Source organism: Limanda limanda, chromosome 21, assembly GCF_963576545.1.
Source record: "Limanda limanda chromosome 21, fLimLim1.1, whole genome shotgun sequence".
NCBI classification, from domain to species: Eukaryota; Metazoa; Chordata; class Actinopteri; order Pleuronectiformes; family Pleuronectidae; genus Limanda; species Limanda limanda.
The window spans coordinates 5,828,009-5,849,614 of record NC_083656.1 but is presented as its reverse complement, the minus strand read 5'-3'; the positions used below and the strand labels follow the sequence as shown (position 1 = coordinate 5,849,614).

Genomic DNA, 21,606 nt, shown 5'->3' with positions numbered 1-21,606 from the left:
GTAATTCCTTACACAATTGTTGAAGGTGATTTACCTGCATTTTTTAAGGTACTTAATTCATCACATTAGTGAGGAATACACCCTTTGTTATCTAAACCATAATATTTTAGGATATTGGGTGTAGCACATGACATACTGATAGGATCATATACTGTTACAGAAGTTTTTTAAATCAAGATCCACAGTACAACGGGGTTATTCCAGGGTTAAAATGTTTATTGCCATTATACAAAACACACATAGAAAACATACAAAACTCATTACATTAAAAAATTCAAGTTTTGAGAAAGACCGTGGAAAGATTGTGTCCTTGTTAGCCTCTGGGCAAGTCCTCATCTGTCTTAATACCTCAGTATCTCCTCTGTCTCGGTGAGAAGATGGTGTTGGGGTTGCTGTCTCGTTCCCTCTCCTTCTCCCGCTCCTTCTGGCTGTTGGGAGACAGGGCTTCCTCCTTCTTCTTCTCGCTCTTAAAGAGATCTCTGCCCGTGCGCATTATGTGCTCCTCGATCTTGCGGTGGCGCTTCATGTCCGACAGCACCTTGTCCAGACGAGCTTCCCTTTTTACGGATGAGCGAGCTGAAGATCCTGGGAGGGAGGAAAAACATTTGAGTCAGTGCAAAGGAAAACATCATCAAGGGTAAAGACAGTTCAGAAGTAGTTGATTTAGCTTCAGAACTTCAAGAGTGCAAACATCGACAACGGTTATCACACCTGGTGTTCTGCGTCTGTTGATGAAGGCGTTTTTCGGAGTGGCTTTCATCTGCTCCTCATCAAAGTCGAACTCAGTTGGAGTAAGAGGCCTGGAAAAAAAACAGAAAGTCATGAGCCTTCTCCTAAATCATTACACAAACCACAGTTTGAGTTGAGAGGATTGATAAATGGTCCAACTGACCTGTGCTCTCTCTCCTCCCTCTCTCTTCCCTTCACCGCCTCATCCTCCTCATCTATTTCAGGCGACTCCGTGCGCTCAGGAGTAGGGGGCCGTCTCGGAAGGGGCAAAAAGTTTAATTCCAGCATCTCTCCTTTAGCGAGGAGCTCATAGAGTCTTTTGATCTCATCAGGAGGGGGCATCCAGTTTTTGGTGTCCTCCATTTCCTCGTCGCTGTACGCAAGCTCCCACTCATCCTCCGCCTCAACGGCCTGCTTCCCCTCCTCCCCGTTCACACCCGAGTCCGCCTGGGCTTCGTCCATGTTCGTCTCTCCTTCCGCTGCGTCCATGTCTCCATCTGAGGAAGCAGCAACAAGGAAGTTTAATAAAAGCTTTTGAGTCAAAGTATAATCAATAAAACACTTTCCAAAGTGACAGAAAAAAACTCAAATCTCATTTTAGTTCTACTCTCACGTTCTTTCCTGCACTTTGAAAATTAGTTTAACCTGGTGGGAGGATAGCACATGGAGTAAAGACGAACCCGTTAAACTTTGGTGCAAATCCTATTTCTATAGCATTGTGAAAGTTCGTTGGAAAGTTCCAAGAGTAAAACGTTGACATGTATCAAATCAGATTTTTGTGGCATAAACGCTGGCTGCACTTTTACAGCTATAGGAAGTCACTTGTTGTGTATTCCTAGATTTATTTATCTGTGTTCTTTATGAGTCATGACTGTGAAACTAGATACTAAAAGAAGTTCTATGATATCAATTATCTGTATGTACTTGTTTTTAAAACCCAGGCCATTCAACAATGAGAGCCAGCTTCACTTCCATACAAGGTTAGTAGCATAAAGCTGGTTAAATATGTCATAGAAGCTTTTTGGTCTAACTGGTCTTACCGGTATGAGACTGATATTAACTCCAAGTATCAGAATAGGAAGTGAGCATCTGTATCGTGTACTTTCGGGACCCCACCAAAAACCTAAAAACTACTACTAAATCTCCTTCCGTTTCCCAGTGTGTGTTTCTCAGGATTTACCATCTTCCTCCTTGGGTGCAGGGTTCTCCTCTTCCTGCTCCTGTTGTGTGGCAGCTGTCAGCTCAGTGTCTTGTTGCTCCGGTTTGTTCTCCTCCTCCTCTGCAGCAGGTGTTTCCGGGTCCTTCACCCCCAGAGCCTCGATGCCCTCTGCCAATGAAGAGTGTGCGACCTCCGCCTGCATCCTGCCCCCTGGAGACCTGCACCCCCCACACAGGGATCCGATCCATCACCACATGGTTGTTTATCAACACCCGGGGTTAGCGGGGTCGTTCCAAGAGTTAGCTAACCCTAACCCAGAGAGTTAGCTAACCCTAACCCAGAGAGCTAGCTAACAGGGATACTTGGCGCGAAATGTTCAACACGTGGTTCACGATAGACGAGTGAAACATCATCTTTATCTCTTTTAGATTTAACAGTGCTTTCTAACATCAGGCCTAAACAGAAAATACAATGAAGCCGACGTGTGAGTGTGAATTTACCGGGTTATCGTGGATCGGTGACGTGGCAGTTAAACGGTGTCTTCGGATGAACTTTCCCGGGAGATAAAGTCACCGCATCGCGCCATGAGACCTGCTAGGGACAAGAACCAGATCCGAAAAGACGTAAACATTGCGCCATTTTGGATTCCAACAACTGCGTGACCGTCCGCTCGGTCCGCTGACGTCACTTCCTGTGCAACGCGTAATCCCGTACGTTTCTCACTTCCGATCGCACGGAGTTGAAACGCGTACTATTAGCTCCACTCTGCACTTTATCGGCGTTAAATGAAATGGTGAATATAAACCATAAAGTTCACGGTTACGTTTGACGCACGATTACGTCTCATTAACGACGTGTCTCGACGTCAAATAGGCGCCAGCGTGGGGTCGGCCTCTGATTGGTCCGCAGTCGTTTCCGGTGGCAGCGCTCCTCTTTTGAAAAGTGTTCCGTTAGAAACGCTTCGACGCCATTGTTAAAAGTCGGTGTCCGCAATGTCGCCCAAAGTGGAACTTGGAGCCTCACGACGGGGGTTTTGAATCAGGAGTTCTCTCACGACACCGGTACGTGTTTACGTAATTCTTAATGAATCTGACGAAGCAGCAACGCTAACTTTTAAGCTAACGACCGAGGCGTTTGCGTTACACGACGCTAACCTAGCTAGCCTAGTTAGCCTAAGTAGACCATCGGTAAATAAAGTGCACATAAGCTTGTATTATCACTTTGCATTGTTTGTTGCAGACCAGTGATTCGTTCTAACTTACTCTAATATGTTTTAAATGTTTGTTCATGTTGAGGAACTAGAGTTATACGTGTCAAACTCTCGCTTGTTTGTTTTCCTTCCAGGCGTCTTTTTGTTTTCCCGAGTTGAACATGGCTCAGCGTGTGGCGACGGGAGATGGAGCGAGCAAGAAGACCTCCAGGGTCCGGGTGGCGGTTCGACTCCGACCCTACATGGGCAAACAGGACGAGAAGAACGAGGGGCCGTGCGTCAGAGGCCTGGACTCCCAGAACCTGGAGATCACCAACTGGAGGAACGCCACGGAGACGGTCAAATACCAGTACGTGTTCCCAGTTAGGGCTGTCACAATACCAAAAATATATACTTTACCTGCCAAAATATCCCGATACATGGATACGATACCACAAATAGGATACGATACCACAAATACTATGCGATACTGGTATGTTTATCTATGATGGTAATACATAAAATATCTGTAAGGTTTGCTTATTTACAAGCTTCTTCCTGCTCAGCTTTTTGAACACTTCACAAATGGCATTCACATAAGTATTAGCCTACAGCAAGATATTAATGAAATCTAAATGGTGATATCACAGCATTTATTATACACGGCTATGTAGGCCTATTGTCCGTGTCTGACTATCTCAGTGTAGCTTAACTGGTTTGATCTCATAATTAGTCCTGATGTGTTTCCAGCAGTGTGTTCTGAGAGTTCTGCCACGGAGACGGTCAAATACCAGTACGTGTTCCCAGTTAGGGCTGTCACGATACCAAAATGATGACTTCGATACTATACCTGCCAAAATATCACAGATACTCGATACTTACGATACCACAAATACGACACAACACCACAAATACGATATGATACTGGTATATTTCTCTATGATAGTAATAAATAAAACATCTGTAAGGTTCCCTTTTCTACCAGCTTGTTCCTGCCCAGCTTTTTGAACACTTAACAAATGGCATTCACATCAGTATTAGCCTATAGGGATGGGGGAAAAAAATCGATTCAGTTACAAATCGCAATTCTTTTTTTAAACATATTTATTGGTTTATACGAGGGGGGATATATTGGGGGAGCAACATCACCCCAGAGCATGTTGACCAGCTCTTGTTTTTGCACAAGAATCTAAACATACCCAGGCACTAGCTTTGCATAGCCTACATGCAAACAACAATGAAGCATAGCCTACTTTTTGTTAATTTCAAAGTTGATATTTTAAGTCAAATTTAATTCATTCTATTTAATTTACCTTTTATTTATTGTTTAAAAGTAGCCTAAGTGGCATACATTTCAGTTTGTGTGCAGTTGAAAGGGGCTGTACAATAATAGGGCACATTTTTATTTATTTTCTCTATTGGCTGACCGGCAGTCATTAAGTTAATGTTAATATTTGAATAAAACTTATAAAGCTCTAAGTGAATTTGACTGTTGTATTTGAAGGAATGATTCAACTTTTTTCCATGGTCCAGTATTAAAAAAAAATAACCAAAAGAAATCGTAATATTGAATTTCCAATACTTACAGAATCTCAATACCCACAAAAATCGCGATACATATCGTATCGCCACCTAAGTATCGTGATAGTATCGTAACGGGAGGCCCCTGCCGATTCCCGTCCCTATTAGCCTACAGCAAGATATTAATGAAAACTACATGGTGACATCATAGCATTGATTATACACGGCTATGTAGGCCTATTGTCCGTGTCTGACTATCTCAGTGTAACTTAACTGGTTTGATCTCATAATTAGTCCTGATGTGTTTCCAGCAGTGAGTTCTGAGAGTTCTGTGTGTGTCTGTTTCAGCTTTGACGCGTTTCACGGGGAGCAGACGACCCAGCAGCAGGTTTTCATCTCCTCGGTGAAGCCCGTTCTACCGTACGCCCTCAACGGACAGAATGCCAGTGTGTTTGCCTACGGGCCAACAGGAGCAGGTGTTTAAAGAGCTTATTTACACCCTATATGGCTGTATATTCTACATCCAGTTTAACATTTTCTAAGTGGAATAAAACGTACTGTGTTACCTGGTTTAATTTATAATGCTGAGCTCACTCTCGGAAGACTCTTAGCTTAGTGTTTTTGTAGAGACTATTTTCCCTTAGTTGTTTATCTGGCCAGAAATAAATCTACCACCAGCAACTGATTCTCATGATTTGTATTTCTGCCTGGGAAATATTTAAACTGGTATAAAAGGACTGGATTGGGAGCAATATAGGTCAATGGGTTAAATAATGCAGAGATGTATACATGATTTTGGCCAGGCACTATATCTTACATGGTTTCTTTTCTGCCACCTCTCAGGTAAGACGCACACCATGTTGGGCAGTTCAGGGCAGCCAGGCATGATCCCCAGAGCCGTTCGCGAGCTCTTCAACCTGGTGAAAGCAAAGGATGAAGATGAGGGATGGGACTACAGCATTGGCATGTCTTATTTGGAAATATACAACGAGAAGGTAGGAATTGTTGGCTGGTTTACAGCATAGTGTGACCCGGTGTCCGTGATGCATAGTTATTTGTTGTAGCATTAAATGTAAGCACTGATGCATGACATTTTTTATATTAACGGGAAGCAAATTGACTAAACTACAAAAGAAAAAAGAATGATAGCTTTTTAGGGCTGCCGCGATTCGTCAACGTCATCGATTACGTCGACGCTGAAAATGCGTCAACGCATTTTTTTTAAAAACCGCTGGGCACCAGCCGCAATAGACTATGCGTGCCGCGGCTGGGGCAGCAGTCGCCCCGGCGCACTCCCCTCCACGCAGCCGGAGGCTCGGTGTGCGGCCCGCCTCAAGTTGTTTTTTTTTGGGGGGGTGGTCCTCGTCCACGGCACTTCACGGCGTCGCTGGTGCTGGGGCTTCCTTTCTCTTGGACCGCGAGGCGGTGTCCGTCGCAGGTGCGGACGGCGGCCCTGGACGCGAGTCGGGTCCTTCTCGCGTCACCTCAGCTACGGCGCCCGCCTGGGGGGAGGGGGGGGCGCTAGACTGAGTCCAGAACATGTGGACATGCTGACATTCTTACATTACAACACGCATGTCTAACTAACGTTTGAGTTTGATTTTGAGCTGGACACCATTGTTTCTTATACTTTAAACTTGTTGCACTTTGTTTAATATGCAGACATAACTTTTTTATTTTGATAAGGGGTTAAATAGAAACTTTGATATCTTTTTGAGTTGCACTGCTGACTTAACTTATATGCCCTCTTTTTTATTTATTTTTATCACGTTGGAGTTGCTAGTTTAAACCTTCAGTTTTGCACTTTAATATTTGAGCCTTTGTTTACATTTTGTTTTGTGCTGCATTATACGATGACATACAGTTTGTTGTAAAATTATAAATAAAATTAACTGAAATGAAATGGTCAATTTGATTTTTTTGGAGGAAAATTAGTCGTTTAGATTAATCGACTAATCGATAAAATAGTCGTCCGATTAATCGATAGAAAAATAGTCGTTAGTGGCAGCCCTATAGCTTTTATACTTCTAGCATTATGTGCGGTTCATCATTGCCTCCGTCTCATTCTCTCAGGTTCTAGATCTTCTATCGCCAGGCTCCCACGATCTGCCAATCAGAGAAGACAAGGACAAGAACATCCTCATCCCCGGCCTCACCCACACAACGATCTCCTCCTTCTCAGAATTTGACAAACTCTTTATGCCTGCCACACTCAATCGGACTACAGCCTCTACCAAACTAAACGAGCGTTCCAGCCGCAGCCATGCTATTCTCCTCATCAAGGTGTGATATTGAGTCGGATCAACGATCTGTTTTGTTTATTGAGCTGGTCAGTGCATGTGTCTGTTGTGGACAGCATCTTAAACAGGTCGTGGCCAAGATTTGGGAGCTGATGCTGACATTAACTCTTTCTTGCAACGCTCCTGCTAGCAGCATCGTGACTTCCTGGGACTATTCTCAGAGGGATACAGTCTGGTGTCTTCTGTCCTTACCCAACATAAATCCTGCTTTTACATTTGTACTTTTATGTATGCTGCTTCTCAGCCTTGGAATTCGGTCTTCTACTCCTGCCTCTGTCACCATTTTGCTGTTGCCCTTTCTATAATCTTGATTTTCTCCATAATCCAGGTTGTGCGGACTCAGCGGGCCTTTCCCAACCGACAACAGACGGGCAAGCTGTACTTGGTAGACCTGGCTGGGTCGGAGGACAACCGCCGCACCGGCAACCAGGGCATTCGTCTGAAGGAGAGCGGTGCCATCAACCTGTCTCTCTTCACTCTGAGCAAAGTGGTGGATTCCCTGAACTCTGGCACTGCCGTCCGTGTCCCGTACAGAGACAGTAAACTAACACGGCTGCTACAGGACTCTTTGGGTGGCTCCGCACACTCTGTCATGATCACAAATATTGCACCGGAGTACAAATACTACTTCGACACATTTAGTGCTCTCAACTTTGCTGCCAAATCCAAGCTCATCGTGAATAAGCCCTTCACCCGGGAGACTGTGGCTGTCCCCGTGTTGCCAGGTGAGTGAGAGGAGCACAAACCTTTTCATTCTGAGAATTTGATCTAAATGCCAACAGGGGGCACCAATGTCACATCCTAGAGGACGATAGCTTAGAGTAAACAGCCGGCTGTCTCAGCAAGATAGAAGTACTCTTTAAATATTTGCACCTCGGGTTTCTACAGTTTTTATGTATCATTGTCTTAAACACATTCCTGCTTTTCCCTTGGCATTAATTCAAGCACTGTAATGCAGCCCAAACCCATGTACCACCATCTAGATTGCTTTACACTCTGCAGAACCTCACCAACATTTGCTTGAGTGCACTGAATACCAAACTGTTAATTTCCCCTCTGCCTTCATCTCCAGTGAAGCGGGCCAGACGCGACCAAGAGGCAGGAAGTTCTGGCACCGAGCCACAGAAGAAGAAACAGAAAGAGGAGAAGAAAACGGAACAGGATGATTCATCGCCCTCTGCACATTTGGACAGGTTAAAGACCACACACCCATAGACTGACTCTTTGATTATTTGTCCGGCTAATACGACTTTAACTGCTGTTTGACTGGAGTGACCGCACTCCCTGTTTTTATAGCCACAGCTGAAAGTAACCCTCTCTATCTTGAGGACAGAGCTCTGCTTTATTGTCGAATGTTATCACGTGTGCCAGTCTTGTCTGTGCTGGAATATAATTACCCACATGTGTTTGATCATCCTGGTTGACCTTTTGACTTCTGACTATTTGAAAGAACATGACCTCCCTAACCTGTGGTCTCCCTACCTCTCTTCGATTGTGTCTCCACCAGTTTGTCAGAACCATCGGTGATGGACAGATTATTAGCTCTGGAGAAGTTGATGATGAGCTGCCAGGACAAAGACAGAAACAGCATGCTTAATGATGTGGCCCAGTCTCGCAAGGAAATCCAGGTGAAAACACACACTTATCACTTATATTGTTTCCTAACATGTTCCAGGTACATACTTTGCATAGTACAAGTATTTTGTTGACATTCTAGTTCAGCCTTTGTCAGTGTCAGACTTTCTGCTAGTTTGCGATTCACCAAATGCTGATACAGTTGGGTAATCGTAGTGATCAATCGACTCTTCTTCCTGGAGGTTTGACAGCCAACCTCACCACTCTGTTGTTTTTACAGGAGCTCAAAGAGAAGCAGAAGAAGTACGAGAGCCAGGCCCTTCTGATGAGCCAATCGGCCAAACAGGAGCCCGCCTTTAAGAACACCTCAGTTCCTCTGCAAAGAAAACCGTCAAATGCTACAAGACCCAATAAGCAGCAGGCTGTCGTCCAACCCCTACAAGGTCAGTTAGACATTACAGCGATGGATAAATTGATGGACATTCTTTCCTATTTGGTAAAGCAGTATTTTTCCTGCCTCCCAAAGAGTAGTGACTCACTGCTTCTATTGTGTTGAATCACTGGAGCCAATGAGCTGTAGTGTGATATTCGAGCTCAGTCTACATTATAGGAGACATAAATGATATCAAATAACGATGAGGGGGAATTATTTTTTGCTACCCCTCAGCTGCTCAGCGTGGACATGGACGATGCACTATTTTCATTTTATATAATCAACAACGGACTATTTGACAGTTTCAATGTGAAAATTGTTGTCTATCTTTCTACGTTGTGAATATTGCCTCATTAACGGATTACTTGAATTAATTATTAACTGGAGTTGTGGTTTCCTCCCCATCAGTGTCCCAGCTTCAACCTCTAAAGCAGCTCGCAGTCGTCAGGAAACAATCGGTCTGCGTCAAGAAGAAAGAGAAGAAGCTTTCAGACCACGTTGAGGTCAGCGTCTCAGCCTTTCCTGCAAATTCACAAGCAACAGATACAAGCTGATGCTGTGCTTTAGCTTCAGTTAATTTTTTGACAAATAAACATCCCCTTCAGTCCAATACAGACAAATATATGTTGACTGATCAATTATTTTCATGTACTGTATATTCCCTGTAATTGTAAGTACAGGCTAGTTTTTTCCTAATTCTTCTGTCTGTACTTTCTTTCTCAGCTTCCAGGTGGTAAGGAGAATATAATGGAGACTAGTTGGGAGTCCCAACTGGACACGTCTGTTCTGGAGCACTCCAGGCAAAAAATCCTGCAGGTTCTTAACTCCGGCTCCCTCAAGGAGCTGAAAGGTCTGCAGCTGATCGGTGACAAGAAAGGAAAGCTCATCCTGGGCTGGAGGGAAATCCATGGCCACTTCTTAAAGGTCAGAAGAGGGAAATGTGGCTCTTAGGCCTCGATGTATAATGTAACTCACGCCAAAACAACTTCAGGTGATTGATTGGGTTCAGAGATTTTAATGTACCTCCTATGTCTTATCTGTTGTTTTGCAGTTGGAAGATCTAGTAAAAGTTGAGGGTATGACAGAGAAGAGATTCTCTTCCTTCATGAAGGTAAGTGGAACCAGAGTGAAATGAGTTTGATCTATGGCCTGATTTTCCATCTAGCTCTTTGGTTTCTGACTAAATTACTGCAAGTAATGACACCAATTAAATGTTATGTGTGGCAAGTCAGAAATGTTAGCAAAACAATATTGATAATACATTTAATAGTAAAAAAAAAAAGGGGGATTTCAACTTCCAAAAACAAATTTATAATTTTTGATTTAATGTAAACAAACTTAATTTGTAAAGTGTTTAAGTAACGAATTTAAGTAATTTTCCTTTCAGAAATACTCGCAAAATGCTAATGACACTAATGACCGGGGGGGAAGGGTGATCTTGTTTTACTCGTTGCTGACGTTCATTTCTTCTTTCTTTTCAGGCGAACATCCTGAGTGCCATGGGAAAGTGATTTTTAAGTTTTTTTTTATTTTATTGTTTTAATAAAACCCACGTCAAGTGTATATAATTCCTATCTCAAAAGTTTTTATTTGTCATGAATTCTTTGTCTAATGTTTTTGTAGTTACATCTGTATACCAGCTGGTGGCGCACTGTGCTTTTTTTAATAAACGTCTGGCATGACATTGAATGTTTGGAGTGTTTACTTCGTGACGATGAACCGATGTGATGGTCACCTTCACTTGTGGTCAGATGTCCTCCATGTGGTCACATGTCCTCCACGCTGCTCACGAATCACCCGAGAGCCTCTGCGGCTGCAGCGCTGCCCGGTTCCAGTTTGAAAACCTGATTTGGCTCCTTTGTGAGCTCCTGTCCTCTAACAGGAGGGGAACAGGAGGAGACACCTTGTTATCACAGACTCTGGGAGCTGCATCAGTGGATTTATGCTCAGTGGGGCCGCATTCTAGCGCCCCCTGCCTCCAGCACCTCCCACTGCACGTAGTCTGCCTGGTTTTCACTTTTCATTACACACACACACACACACCTCCTCTGAGAGCCACCCCCCCGCCGTCCAGGAGGCTGCTCATCCATCCATCCCAACAACACACTGCGCTGCAACGAGACGCTCCACCAGCTCTGCAGCTTTCACACACACACACACACACCGCACTCACGCACCACAACAACACAACTCTGCACGTCTGCTGGATGTTGAGATGCTCGGTGGCGTCTGATGCTTTTCTCCTTTCTCCTTGAAACGAACGCCAGCACGATGCCAGAGCCCGGGATGGAGCGACTGGATTAATAAAAGAAAGGTCAGTTTGATTTATCTTCGCAGCCTCCTCCTCCTCTTCTTATGCATAATGAGAAACACACCAGGACTATTATCGATTTGCATTCATGCTTTTTTTTGCATGAATCCAATGCAACGTGCATGGTTTTTTTGTTCCTTCTTGCATCTGAATTCTAAGCAGGAGGAGGAGGCTAATTAATGAGCAGCCTCCCTCCCGCTCCCCCTCCATCATCCTTCCATCCCTTTCTCCTCCATTCCACTATGTTCCCTTTGTGCTCCTCGTCCTCCTCCTTTTCACCTTTTGTTCCGTGCACAACAAGCAGCCGCCATGAGCACACACGGTGGAATACATCTATGTACACACCTGCACGCAGAGCTCTTTCTAAAGGAACCTGCCTCCATCTGCCTTTGTGCTGAGCCTGTGTCGGCGTGACCTGCTTTTCTGCTCTCACCTGATATCATGCACATCCTTATTGGGCCTGAAGCGTTTCATCTGTTTGCCTTCAGCCTGATTATCTTCACTGAGCACTGAGCACTGAGCAAAGAGAGAAACATGGGATTCATTAAGGTGATGTTGACTCTCTGGGTCTTTAGGGACTGCGTGTAAATGATCGTTAAGAGGGGGTGGACAAAACAAAACATGTACACCTGTACTACAATTTAAAAAACAAAAGCAAATGCATGTATTTATATGGTAGTGTGTATATTAAGGCTTTGCATCAATTGCTAAGGTTCAATAAATATAGATTTACTGCTTAGGCTTCGTGCAAACACTGTAGGAGATGTCACACGTTAGCTAAACTATATTTTACCTCATAAATAAGCTTCTGCTCATAAATAAGAGTTTAAAACCACAACCTTCACTCAGGAGCAAACAAATGATAATTTATCATGATAATTATCTATATCTTGATATAATCTTTGGCCATAATCCCTCCCTAGTGTATATTTATTCAAAAGCATATAATCTCATCTTTACTGAATAGGAACAACTCTTTATTAAATGCAGTTAGAAAAAATTGGCGTTCTCTAATAGAAGATAAAGCATGATATTCTGCATTGCACTCCTGTAATATTGTCACAACGGATTGTGTGAAACGTGATCAGAGTTGATGCAGCAGAACCGGAGATATCACATCTGTCTGTTCCAGTGACCACATGTGGAATAATGAGCACTTCCACTTTCTCCCATTACCACTTTCAAGCTGTATCAAGTGGATCCCAGAACTCATTGTGGTGTGCGGTTCCTTTTCTGACATTTCTCGGCTTTAAATCTCTTTTAGGTTGAATTTAGGACAAATAAAATTGAACAGACATGAAGAGGCTGTAGTTCTTTTTAACTTATCTAAATGAGACCAATCAGCTTAATATTTCATATCTGATGCTTTCAACATCAATTATAAATACCACACCATTTTATAAATACTTTTTATTAATATGGGCACATATCAGGAATTTGAATACCACATTTTTCCGGTTTCTCAAAAATGACAAATTTATCTCATTACTTTCTAAATTTATTTTAGTGAGTTAAATAAACCCAGAGACACAGATGTCCTCAAGTGGCAAAATGCATTTAAACAACCTTTGATTAAAATATTTATTGCGTAAATATTTGAACTTTACATTTATTTATTTAATGGTAATAAAATCAAACTTATATCTTGGATAAACCTTTAAAAGTTCCCCCCTTTTACAAAGAACCAAATGCAGCACCCTCCCTCTCTTGTGATCCTCCTCCGCACGCTTTTCAAACAGTCCCTAAGCACAAGGGGCCGAGCAGGTTGGTTAAAACCATTTCTCATTCCCACGTGTGACCAACAGGCTGCACAAATAGGACTGGACCACAAACAGAAGCTTCATTCTGCCAGCAGTCAACATGGCCGTGAACACGCCACCATCTCCCTCCATGTGGCCCGGGGAGGAACAACCGTCGCCGCTGGACCAGGACCAGGACGCCTCTCTGTCGAGCCACGCCTCCGTCTCCTTCGCCATGCCCTGCCCATCACTGTCCATCGGTGAGCCCCTCCTCCACGGCGGCAGCAGCCCGGCCAGCACGCGGCCCCCCCGCAGCAAATCCAAAGACGAGCTGGTCATCGTCATCAACGAGAAACTGCAGAACAGTAAGTGACTGCGTTTGACCTGATAAAGCAGCGGGGGGGGTCATGCAGCTGCTTAGTCAGCTCGCTCAGGGAGAGTCACATTCCAGTGCACAGAAGGACACACACACACATCTACACACACATCTACACACACATCTACACACACATCTACACACACACCTGCCAGCGTTTCAAACATCTGCGTGTCCTTTCCCCCCCACATGTGTAGGTAATGGGATTCATCCAGTTCCTGCAGAAACCACCTCTCCAGTCATCTCCTCTCCACCCAGAAGACAGCACTCCATCTCCTACCCCCATCACAACAAGACCAGGAAGGGCAGCAGGGCCAGCTCCATCGGCTACACCGCTTTCTCCCCGAGGCCGTCCATTTCTCGCCACTCCAGCATCGCCACCACCCCTCCGCTGGACCGGACCAAGGTGAAGGACTACCTGCTGCTGTCCGTGCTGGCCTGCTTCTGCCCCGTCTGGCCCATAAACATTGTGGGATTCGTCTACTCCATCATGGTAAGAGTCTGTTTTGTTAGATGTGTAAGTCTCTGTGATCTGTAGTCTCTACTGACAGATGGTTCATTCTTCTCCCTCAGGCCAAGAACAGCCTGGAGCAGGGAAACCTGGACGGTGCGGTGCGCCTGGGTCGCGTGGCCAAGATGCTCTCCATCGTGTCACTAGTTGGAGGGACGCTCATTATCATCGCCTGCATTGTCAACCTAGCCAGTGAGTGTCCCAAATCTGACCTTTAAACATTAACCGCACCTTTTCCCTCTTTGTGTAGTCGTGCACGGCCGATTCTCTCCCATGAATCCCTCCTTTTTCCCCCCTCTGAAGTTTGACTCGATAGATTTGCAGCAGTAGCTTTGCTGTCGCTGATCCTCTGGGTTTCAAAACCTGCCGCTGTCGCTGTTTATCCCATCCCGACATCATATTTAGCTCCGTTAGCACAATCCGACTGTGTTCTCTGATATTATCCCATCTACGAATGCACAACACTGCACTAGCTGCGAAGCCTGCACCAGTCCTAACACACTGCAGGAACCATGTCAACGCCACACAAAGATCAGAGCGTATTAATCACATTTGCCTCTGACTCAGATCTTTATTATTACATCTTCCTCTGTAATGCCAGGGCGGCCTCCGGCTGTAGCTGACCGCATGCCTCAGATCGCTGTGTGTGTATCTGTTGAGTGATTTGTGCGTTCTGTTGTGCGCCTCCATCTGTTCGCTTGAACACTATGCAAAGCCCTGTTGTCACTGTACCACATGTATATGATGTATGTATCCATGTGACCTGTCGACTCGCACGAGACCAATAAATGTATTTATTGATGGCGAATAAAAGGATTCTGATAACAGATCAGTGATTATTACTTATTAGTGGAAAACATGAGTATTTGCAGGACTTGATATTTAAGTATATTCATTTATGAAAGGTCAAGAGACTCCTCATCTGTATGTTTTTGAACACGGACAGTTTCTGCCTGTTGGGTCTCATTAAGCCAAGAGATGTAGCAATTAACTTAATCAGCACAGGAGCAAATGCACGCACAACTTGACTTTAAGGGCTCTGGGACTCGACAACCCTTGTTTTCTCGTGATGTAATTGTCCTCTGTGGTCTGTGAAAGTGAATACGTCTATATCAGGTTGCAGAATATTCAGCTCTTCTTCCACTAATACGCTTCCTTTTCTTTTTTTAGTAAATGTGAAAACCTGAGTTTCATCCCAGGGTGAAACTGGATAAGACAACTGACCGTCTGGCCCTCACCTGCACCACCGTCTCCACCACCTAGTCATTACCTGGATGTGTGACCAATATACACCCAATATACAGCGCTTACTCATATTTCTGTAATCTATAGAGGTCCTTTTTGCCAATGGAAGAAAATGACATATGCAAATGCTGCTGCATTGAGTTGGGGGGGAGGTTTGTCTGATGTAAGATGGAGAGGGGCAGTCAGACTAATCGGCCCCTTCCTATTCACGCCAACACGTTCAGAACGATTCTCCAGAAAGACACAAACTCTTCGCCCGGCCGCAGAACTGACTCAAACCAGGTGGAGGAGAAAACCAGTGGAGCTGGTAACACGACATGAAACAGGAAGCGACTCCTCCTCAGCCTCAGCGCCTCACGCAAGTCCCCACAAAATGTCCGCCAAATCCATCCTTCACCGCTCCGACGACACATTTTCAGCTCACCGCTAAATCCCCCTCGGATCCGCGGAGAGGCTCTTGGATTTGTGTCACGGAGCAGAGATTCATCCTTTTTCCTTCGCGGAGAAAAAAACACTTTCAATCATCGTACGTCGCCTGGTTCCCGGCCCTCCTCTGTGGTTCTCCTGACTCCTGCCATACATCATGTGTTTGAGAAGCGAGCGGACGGGAGGCGGGGAGGATGAAAGAGAGGCTTACCAAGGAATAGCTAAGGGTGCTGAGAAGGAAAGGGATTATGGGAAGTCTTGCACAGAATGCACAGTCGTCACTGCGAGGAAAACATGTGCCAAAAAGGAATTTAGTGGGAAAAGTTTCTCGCTTTGTGAAAAAAAACCCAACTCTGATCGCAGAACTGTTGTTGTAGAGGGTGTTTCCACTCGGCTGCGACTTTACTGTATAATCACCCGACACCACTGAGCACTGTGACCTGAGAGCGGCTACACGTCCACCTCATTAAAAACCCACTGTAGCAGGATACTCATTTTACAGTGGCGCTAATTACGCTGCGTCATCTCGAACCTATCTTTTTGATAATGTTTTTGTAAGCGATCACTTTGAAACTGAGGAAGATTTGTAACGTGATGCTCCTCAGTGCCGTGTGTGTGTGTTGACAGACGGTGGGAGTGTTGTGTGCATTTGGGACATCACAATTTGGTTAAACAAATTAAATAGCTCGTGATTGCAGGAAGGGTTGAGGCTCAATCTGCAGCCACAGATCGCTGGCACTTGTTTCTCCCATGAAAACCATGAAAACTGTTGAATTTGATTAACACTTAAATATTTATGCCCTGTTTGTTTGTAATATTGTCGGATGATGCACAGTTGCTGTGATAGAACTAATGTTTACATCTGGTTTACTCTGAATATTATTACATTTCCTGTGTGTTCTAACCTCTAATCTCTGATTCTCAACTAAACCAAACAGGTTTCATTGACAATAGATAAAACTCCTTATTTATTTACCGTATCCTGGATCTCTAAACAAGTATATAGAGGTTCAGACCTGCAGATAATTTTCTTTACAGACTGAGTTGGCTTTTCTTTTCCTCCCCCTGTTTCTATTTAATATGTAAATTTAATTATAATCAACAGTCAATGTATTCTGCAGATATTAATCTCAATATTGTGATAATTCTCTAGTTGGTATGAGTTAGCATTAAGTAGTTACGACCTAACGTAGGCACAGGCGCTGCCACCGGGCTAATATAATCTTTGTGGTTACTGGCATGTTGTGGATTTCTAATCATGTACGACGATAGAAGCTGAAAGATCTGCAGAGATAAAACTGGCACTTGGAATATTATACTTCTGCAGCACATTCATAATAAAGACACAATGCATGTAACATGTTGTCAGTGTGGTTTTGAGGAGGTGAAGAGCAGCGGCTGATTACAGAGAATGAAAAGTCAAAAAATGAGTGATATCCAGAGAGATTAGCCACTAAAGAGAGATTGTGTTTTGCAATTAATCTGATGAGAGGAACCAAAAAAAAGAGAAAGTATTAATATAGTTCTGTGTACTGTGACTGTGTATAAGCTGCATGAGAGCACCTGCTGTCGACGGGTAGACTTAAATACTGAGAGGAGCGGCCCCTGAGCCAATGAAAAGCTCCGAATGAGAATTAAAACCTCAGATGACTTCAACCTATTCAAAGCAAAAATATCTCTCATATTCTCAGAGGTTATTTTTAAACCTATAACAAGTTATTGGTATCGGCTGCTCAGCTTCATAACTATGAGTATTTATAGGTGAGAGATTGGGTAAAAACATTGAATTGATTGTGTTAAATGTGTTTTTAAACCCAAGGTCATAGATAATCAATGACTTGAATTTGTATATCTTTTAATTGAATACTCAGTATAACACACATCTCCTCCAAGGCCCAACAGTCCCCAAATCAAACTCACTAGATCTGGATTTTTGTTTTGATCTGCACCAGATTGGCCACACTCATAAATACCAGTCCCCTTAACATGTCAGTTTTTAAAAATCCAGATCCTGGAGTTATTCTCTAAGAAATCAAGGAAAAGTTGAGAAATGCCCTCTGTCAAATTGTTAGATAACAGAAAACCAATATCTGGATCCGCACCAACATTTTACAATTTCTTTTTTTAGTCCAGCACAACCAAGCGACCACATGTTTTTATTTTAAACCAGTCGTTTTTTTGCATAATCCTGAAAAAACGCAGATGAAATGTTAACCTTGGCGGAGGTCAAAACCATCAGCTGCAGCAATTTTGGCATCACAGCACAAAGAGGTACTTTATATAAACACAGAAAACACTGAACACACACATTTATTATATAAAAGATGATTTAAGTCCCAACATTGTAAGAAAAACTAAAAACCTCTTGTTTATCCTGGAGTTTGCAGAAAAAAACAACTCAATTAGCAAAAATCACAGCATCGGAATCCAACCCATTCCTGTGTCTGACAGCTGAAGGTATTTCGGATTGTACTCAGCTAATTAACAGCAGGTATACGCAGCTCACAGAGGGATCCCTGCACCAGACAGGGGCACATCCAGCTGCAGGAAGTGGGTCGGGGATTATCCAGCTGGGTCAAACAAACACTGAGGCTGTGAGGCAACTTGGCAGCGCTTGAACGCATCACCATCAAGCTGTCGGTCCACAGGAGGTGACAGCGTAATGAGATACAGTACACTGACCTGTGGCCATGCTGTTCTATTAATCAGCCAGAGTAATCGTTATGAGAGTGAAGTCACGCTGCGATGGCTGGTCGGGGTTTAGTTGTTTTTTAACCTTTAAAAGTAAAACAATATATATATATATTCTTTTATTATAATGACATACGGAAGTTTTAACATCAAAGATTCTGCCTGGTGTTCATCATCTATCATCTAAACGTCTATCTATCTATCTATCTATCTATCTATCTATCTATCTATCTATCTATCTATCTCTCTATCTCTCTATCTCTCTATCTATCTATCTATCTATCTATCTATCTATCTATCTATCTATCTATCTATCTATCTATCTATCTATCTATCTATCTATCTATCTATCTATCTATCTATCTATCTATCTATCTATCTATCTATCTATCTATCTATCTATCTATCTATCTATCTATCTATCTATCTATCTATCTATCTATCTATCTATCTATCTATCTATCTATCTATCTATCTATCTATCTATCTATCTATCTATCTATCTATCTATCTATCTATCTATCTATCTATCTATCTGTCTGTCTGTCTATCTGTCTATCTGTCTATCTGTCTATCTGTCTATCACAATAAGGGATACAGAATGGAATGAGTTAATTGAATTACAATTGACAACCATTCCAACATCCACACATATAGTTTAATTAAAACATGATGGGGCTTCAGGCTGTTATTTGTCCCATTATTATTGAAGTCAGCAGCAACCTGCACTATCACAGAGCAGGCTGTAGGTGGCAGTACTGCAACCACTTACTTTTTTATGTTTTCACAGGTTTTTAGATCTTTGCAAAGATTAGTTGAGATTTAGAAACCAACATTCGGTATAATAACGTGGGCAGAACTAAAAAGATTACATTTCTTCTCAAATCCAACATTTATAGGAATCAAAAGCCTTCCAGGAAACCAGGCGGCCAGGTGGTGGTGACTGAAATACATTATTGGATGACGTGGTATTCTCCTCGTAGCAGTCATCCTAATACTTTATATGTTCTCCTCAATCAGCGCTAATGATAGAGTTCATCCCTGGTTTAAATAAATGTTTGTGATTTCACAGAAATCTGCTTAACCACAGGGTTTCAGGTTAATCCTCCCTGAGTGAAAATAACTTTTATTCTGTTAAAGGTTATTTTAATGTCTATATTGGGCCCTTGTACAGCAATGTGTGACATTTCATTTATCCTCTCAGGATTGTTAAAAGATCATCGTGTTGTTAATATGATTATAACCTGATGAGTTCTTTCACGTTTCATGTTATTGTATCATCTGACATTTCTTTTTAATTAAATGTCATTATCTTCACGGCATCGTTTTTTTAAAATGAATGTGTTCCGTCCTCAAGTGTCCGCTCTCATTTTTCACAGTAATCTCAGTGTAGATCTTTCCTGCACCTTCATAAAATAAAAGATAATACCTTTTTCCCCCCATACTTTTATTACACATGGACCTGGACTATTGAAATGTTTTATTTATGTATCTGTGTTTAACCACAGGAGAGAAGTGTGACCTCAACTTTACAATATCTACCTTTGCTTCCTGTGAATTTATGAAGTCTTACAAAAGTTTACAGCTTCTGAATATCTTCACACAAGTCTTAATACAACTTGTTGGGTCCTTGTTTTTCAATTTCAGTTTATACTCGACTCTGTATGTACCTGTTTGAAATGATTACTAAAAGCATTCTTGTAGATATCTTTTAAAGCCATTATATAGCTTTAACTTGGCTGTGTGTACGTTTGTTATATTGCTGCATAAACATAAACAACAACAACTGTTTTCTTACCATCCAGCAGAAATCTTGTAAGTTCTATGTCTTATTTCTAGGTTCAGTCATGTGTCAATTGAGGAGCTGCAAAGTAAGAACTTCAATGTACGGTGTGATGCCTGTTTTACTGTACGAATCATCTTTAATAACTGTTTTATATCCTAACAAACATGAGTCAAGAATCCTACAGAAGATTGTTATTTCATTGTGCTTTAACAATGGTAGTAAAGTTCTTGAATCATGAACCATCACAGAGAAACATGGAGTCAGCGGATCCTTCCGCCTCGGGCTGTGAAGCCGAGACACAAAGTCACAACCAGCCACGAGTATTAGTGAACGTGTTGACGTTGAGACAACTGGACAAGTGTCACGATCTGCAGAAGCTCTGCAGTGAGGCGTGGGTCACACACGTCCAACATCTCATGAAGAGGACGATGGAGGGACTGATTGTCCCTGAAGGCTTCTGCTCAGACTAGTAGGACATCAAGCATCTCTGCAGGCTGTGTGATGTAAGGTTTGGTATATGTGCCAGCTAAGGCGTCAGATGTTATGCAGGAACCAGGGGTGGATACCGATATCGTTCAAATGTCATGCTAAAATTGGCGGATATGTTTCTAAAATAATGCTCAATACATGATATTTGACTTTGACTGAACTCTGCAGGAATAAACAAACATCTAAGATTTGTCTATTTCCCTCAGTGTAACATTTTTAAAGAAACAACTCAAATTGTTTCTTTATTTTTGTTTCCCTGTTGAGAGGATCTGTGGAGGACAGATCCCCCACCGGGTCTGATGTTTGAGCTCAGGGAGAACAAACAGTGACTAAGATGAAACACAAGGAGCCATCTCTGATTTCCCACGAAGCTTCTTTCCCGCTCAGGATACCCGAGAAAATGCAAAACAATCAGAAACTGTGCATCTGCAATGAGCTTCCACTGTTGTTGTGACACCTCTTTTTAATCTAAACTGAGCCTCAGTCCCGACAGTATGACGCTGCAGGTGAGTCAGAGAGGTCAGCTTGGTTTGACCCTCGCAGAATGACCGTCCATCCCTGAATACTCAGGAAGCATGTTGACCAAAAACCTAACCGATGTCCTGATCCTGACCTCTGACCTTCCCTTCAAACGGTAAAAGAAAAGATGATTCTTGTTTTTAATAATCATGGTCCCTATGTGCCTGTGCCCTTTGTAAAACTTATTAAAGCTCAAACCCTCCTTATCTTTGGTTTCATCTTAAATGATCTCATTTGGGCGAACTGAGTCATGATTTGACTTTGACATTTTAATATGGTTAAATTTGTATTTTTGCATCGAGCCTTCACAATTATCCAGTTTTTAAATAACCACTGCTTAAATGTTCGATATAGAAAAACGCAATCATTATTTCAGAAAGATTGTTTTAAATGTAAAACAAAGAAATGTTATGAATTAAGAGATATTCAAGTATAAAAACTAAGTGTTCAAATCACATCAAATTACACCCCTCAGGGGTTTGGTCCTTGCTCTTGGCCTGGATCCGTTCTGCTCACATTACTAAGAAGCTGCAATTACAGATCCTGGACACTAGGTGGCAGCGCTGTCTTTACTGGGCCACCTGTAAACTTTGCATAAAGATTAGAG

General features: G+C 42.8%; 3 protein-coding genes across 3 annotated transcripts; 2 read left to right on the top strand and 1 right to left on the bottom strand.

The window, feature by feature from the left end:
* Positions 1 to 195: 195 nt before the first annotated feature.
* pagr1 (PAXIP1 associated glutamate-rich protein 1) lies at positions 196 to 2,553 on the bottom strand. Its single transcript, XM_061094861.1, has 5 exons — positions 2,389 to 2,553; positions 1,910 to 2,106; positions 893 to 1,226; positions 712 to 800; positions 196 to 585 (listed from the first exon to the last, which is right to left on the bottom strand). The coding sequence occupies exons 2-5, from the start codon at positions 2,088 to 2,090 to the stop codon at positions 350 to 352; spliced, it is 840 nt and encodes a 279-aa protein (XP_060950844.1). The 5' UTR covers positions 2,091 to 2,106; positions 2,389 to 2,553; the 3' UTR covers positions 196 to 349.
* A 300-nt stretch (positions 2,554 to 2,853) lies between these two features.
* kif22 (kinesin family member 22) lies at positions 2,854 to 10,557 on the top strand. Its single transcript, XM_061095122.1, has 13 exons — positions 2,854 to 2,949; positions 3,233 to 3,447; positions 4,947 to 5,074; positions 5,442 to 5,593; positions 6,672 to 6,881; positions 7,227 to 7,623; positions 7,971 to 8,091; positions 8,406 to 8,526; positions 8,754 to 8,916; positions 9,315 to 9,409; positions 9,630 to 9,830; positions 9,958 to 10,017; positions 10,388 to 10,557. The coding sequence occupies exons 2-13, from the start codon at positions 3,260 to 3,262 to the stop codon at positions 10,415 to 10,417; spliced, it is 1,866 nt and encodes a 621-aa protein (XP_060951105.1). The 5' UTR covers positions 2,854 to 2,949; positions 3,233 to 3,259; the 3' UTR covers positions 10,418 to 10,557.
* Positions 10,558 to 13,077: 2,520 nt separating this feature from the next.
* Positions 13,078 to 14,173, top strand: prrt2 (proline-rich transmembrane protein 2). Its single transcript, XM_061095391.1, has 4 exons — positions 13,078 to 13,321; positions 13,530 to 13,825; positions 13,906 to 14,035; positions 14,094 to 14,173. The coding sequence occupies exons 1-4, from the start codon at positions 13,078 to 13,080 to the stop codon at positions 14,171 to 14,173; spliced, it is 750 nt and encodes a 249-aa protein (XP_060951374.1).
* Positions 14,174 to 21,606: the final 7,433 nt, after the last annotated feature.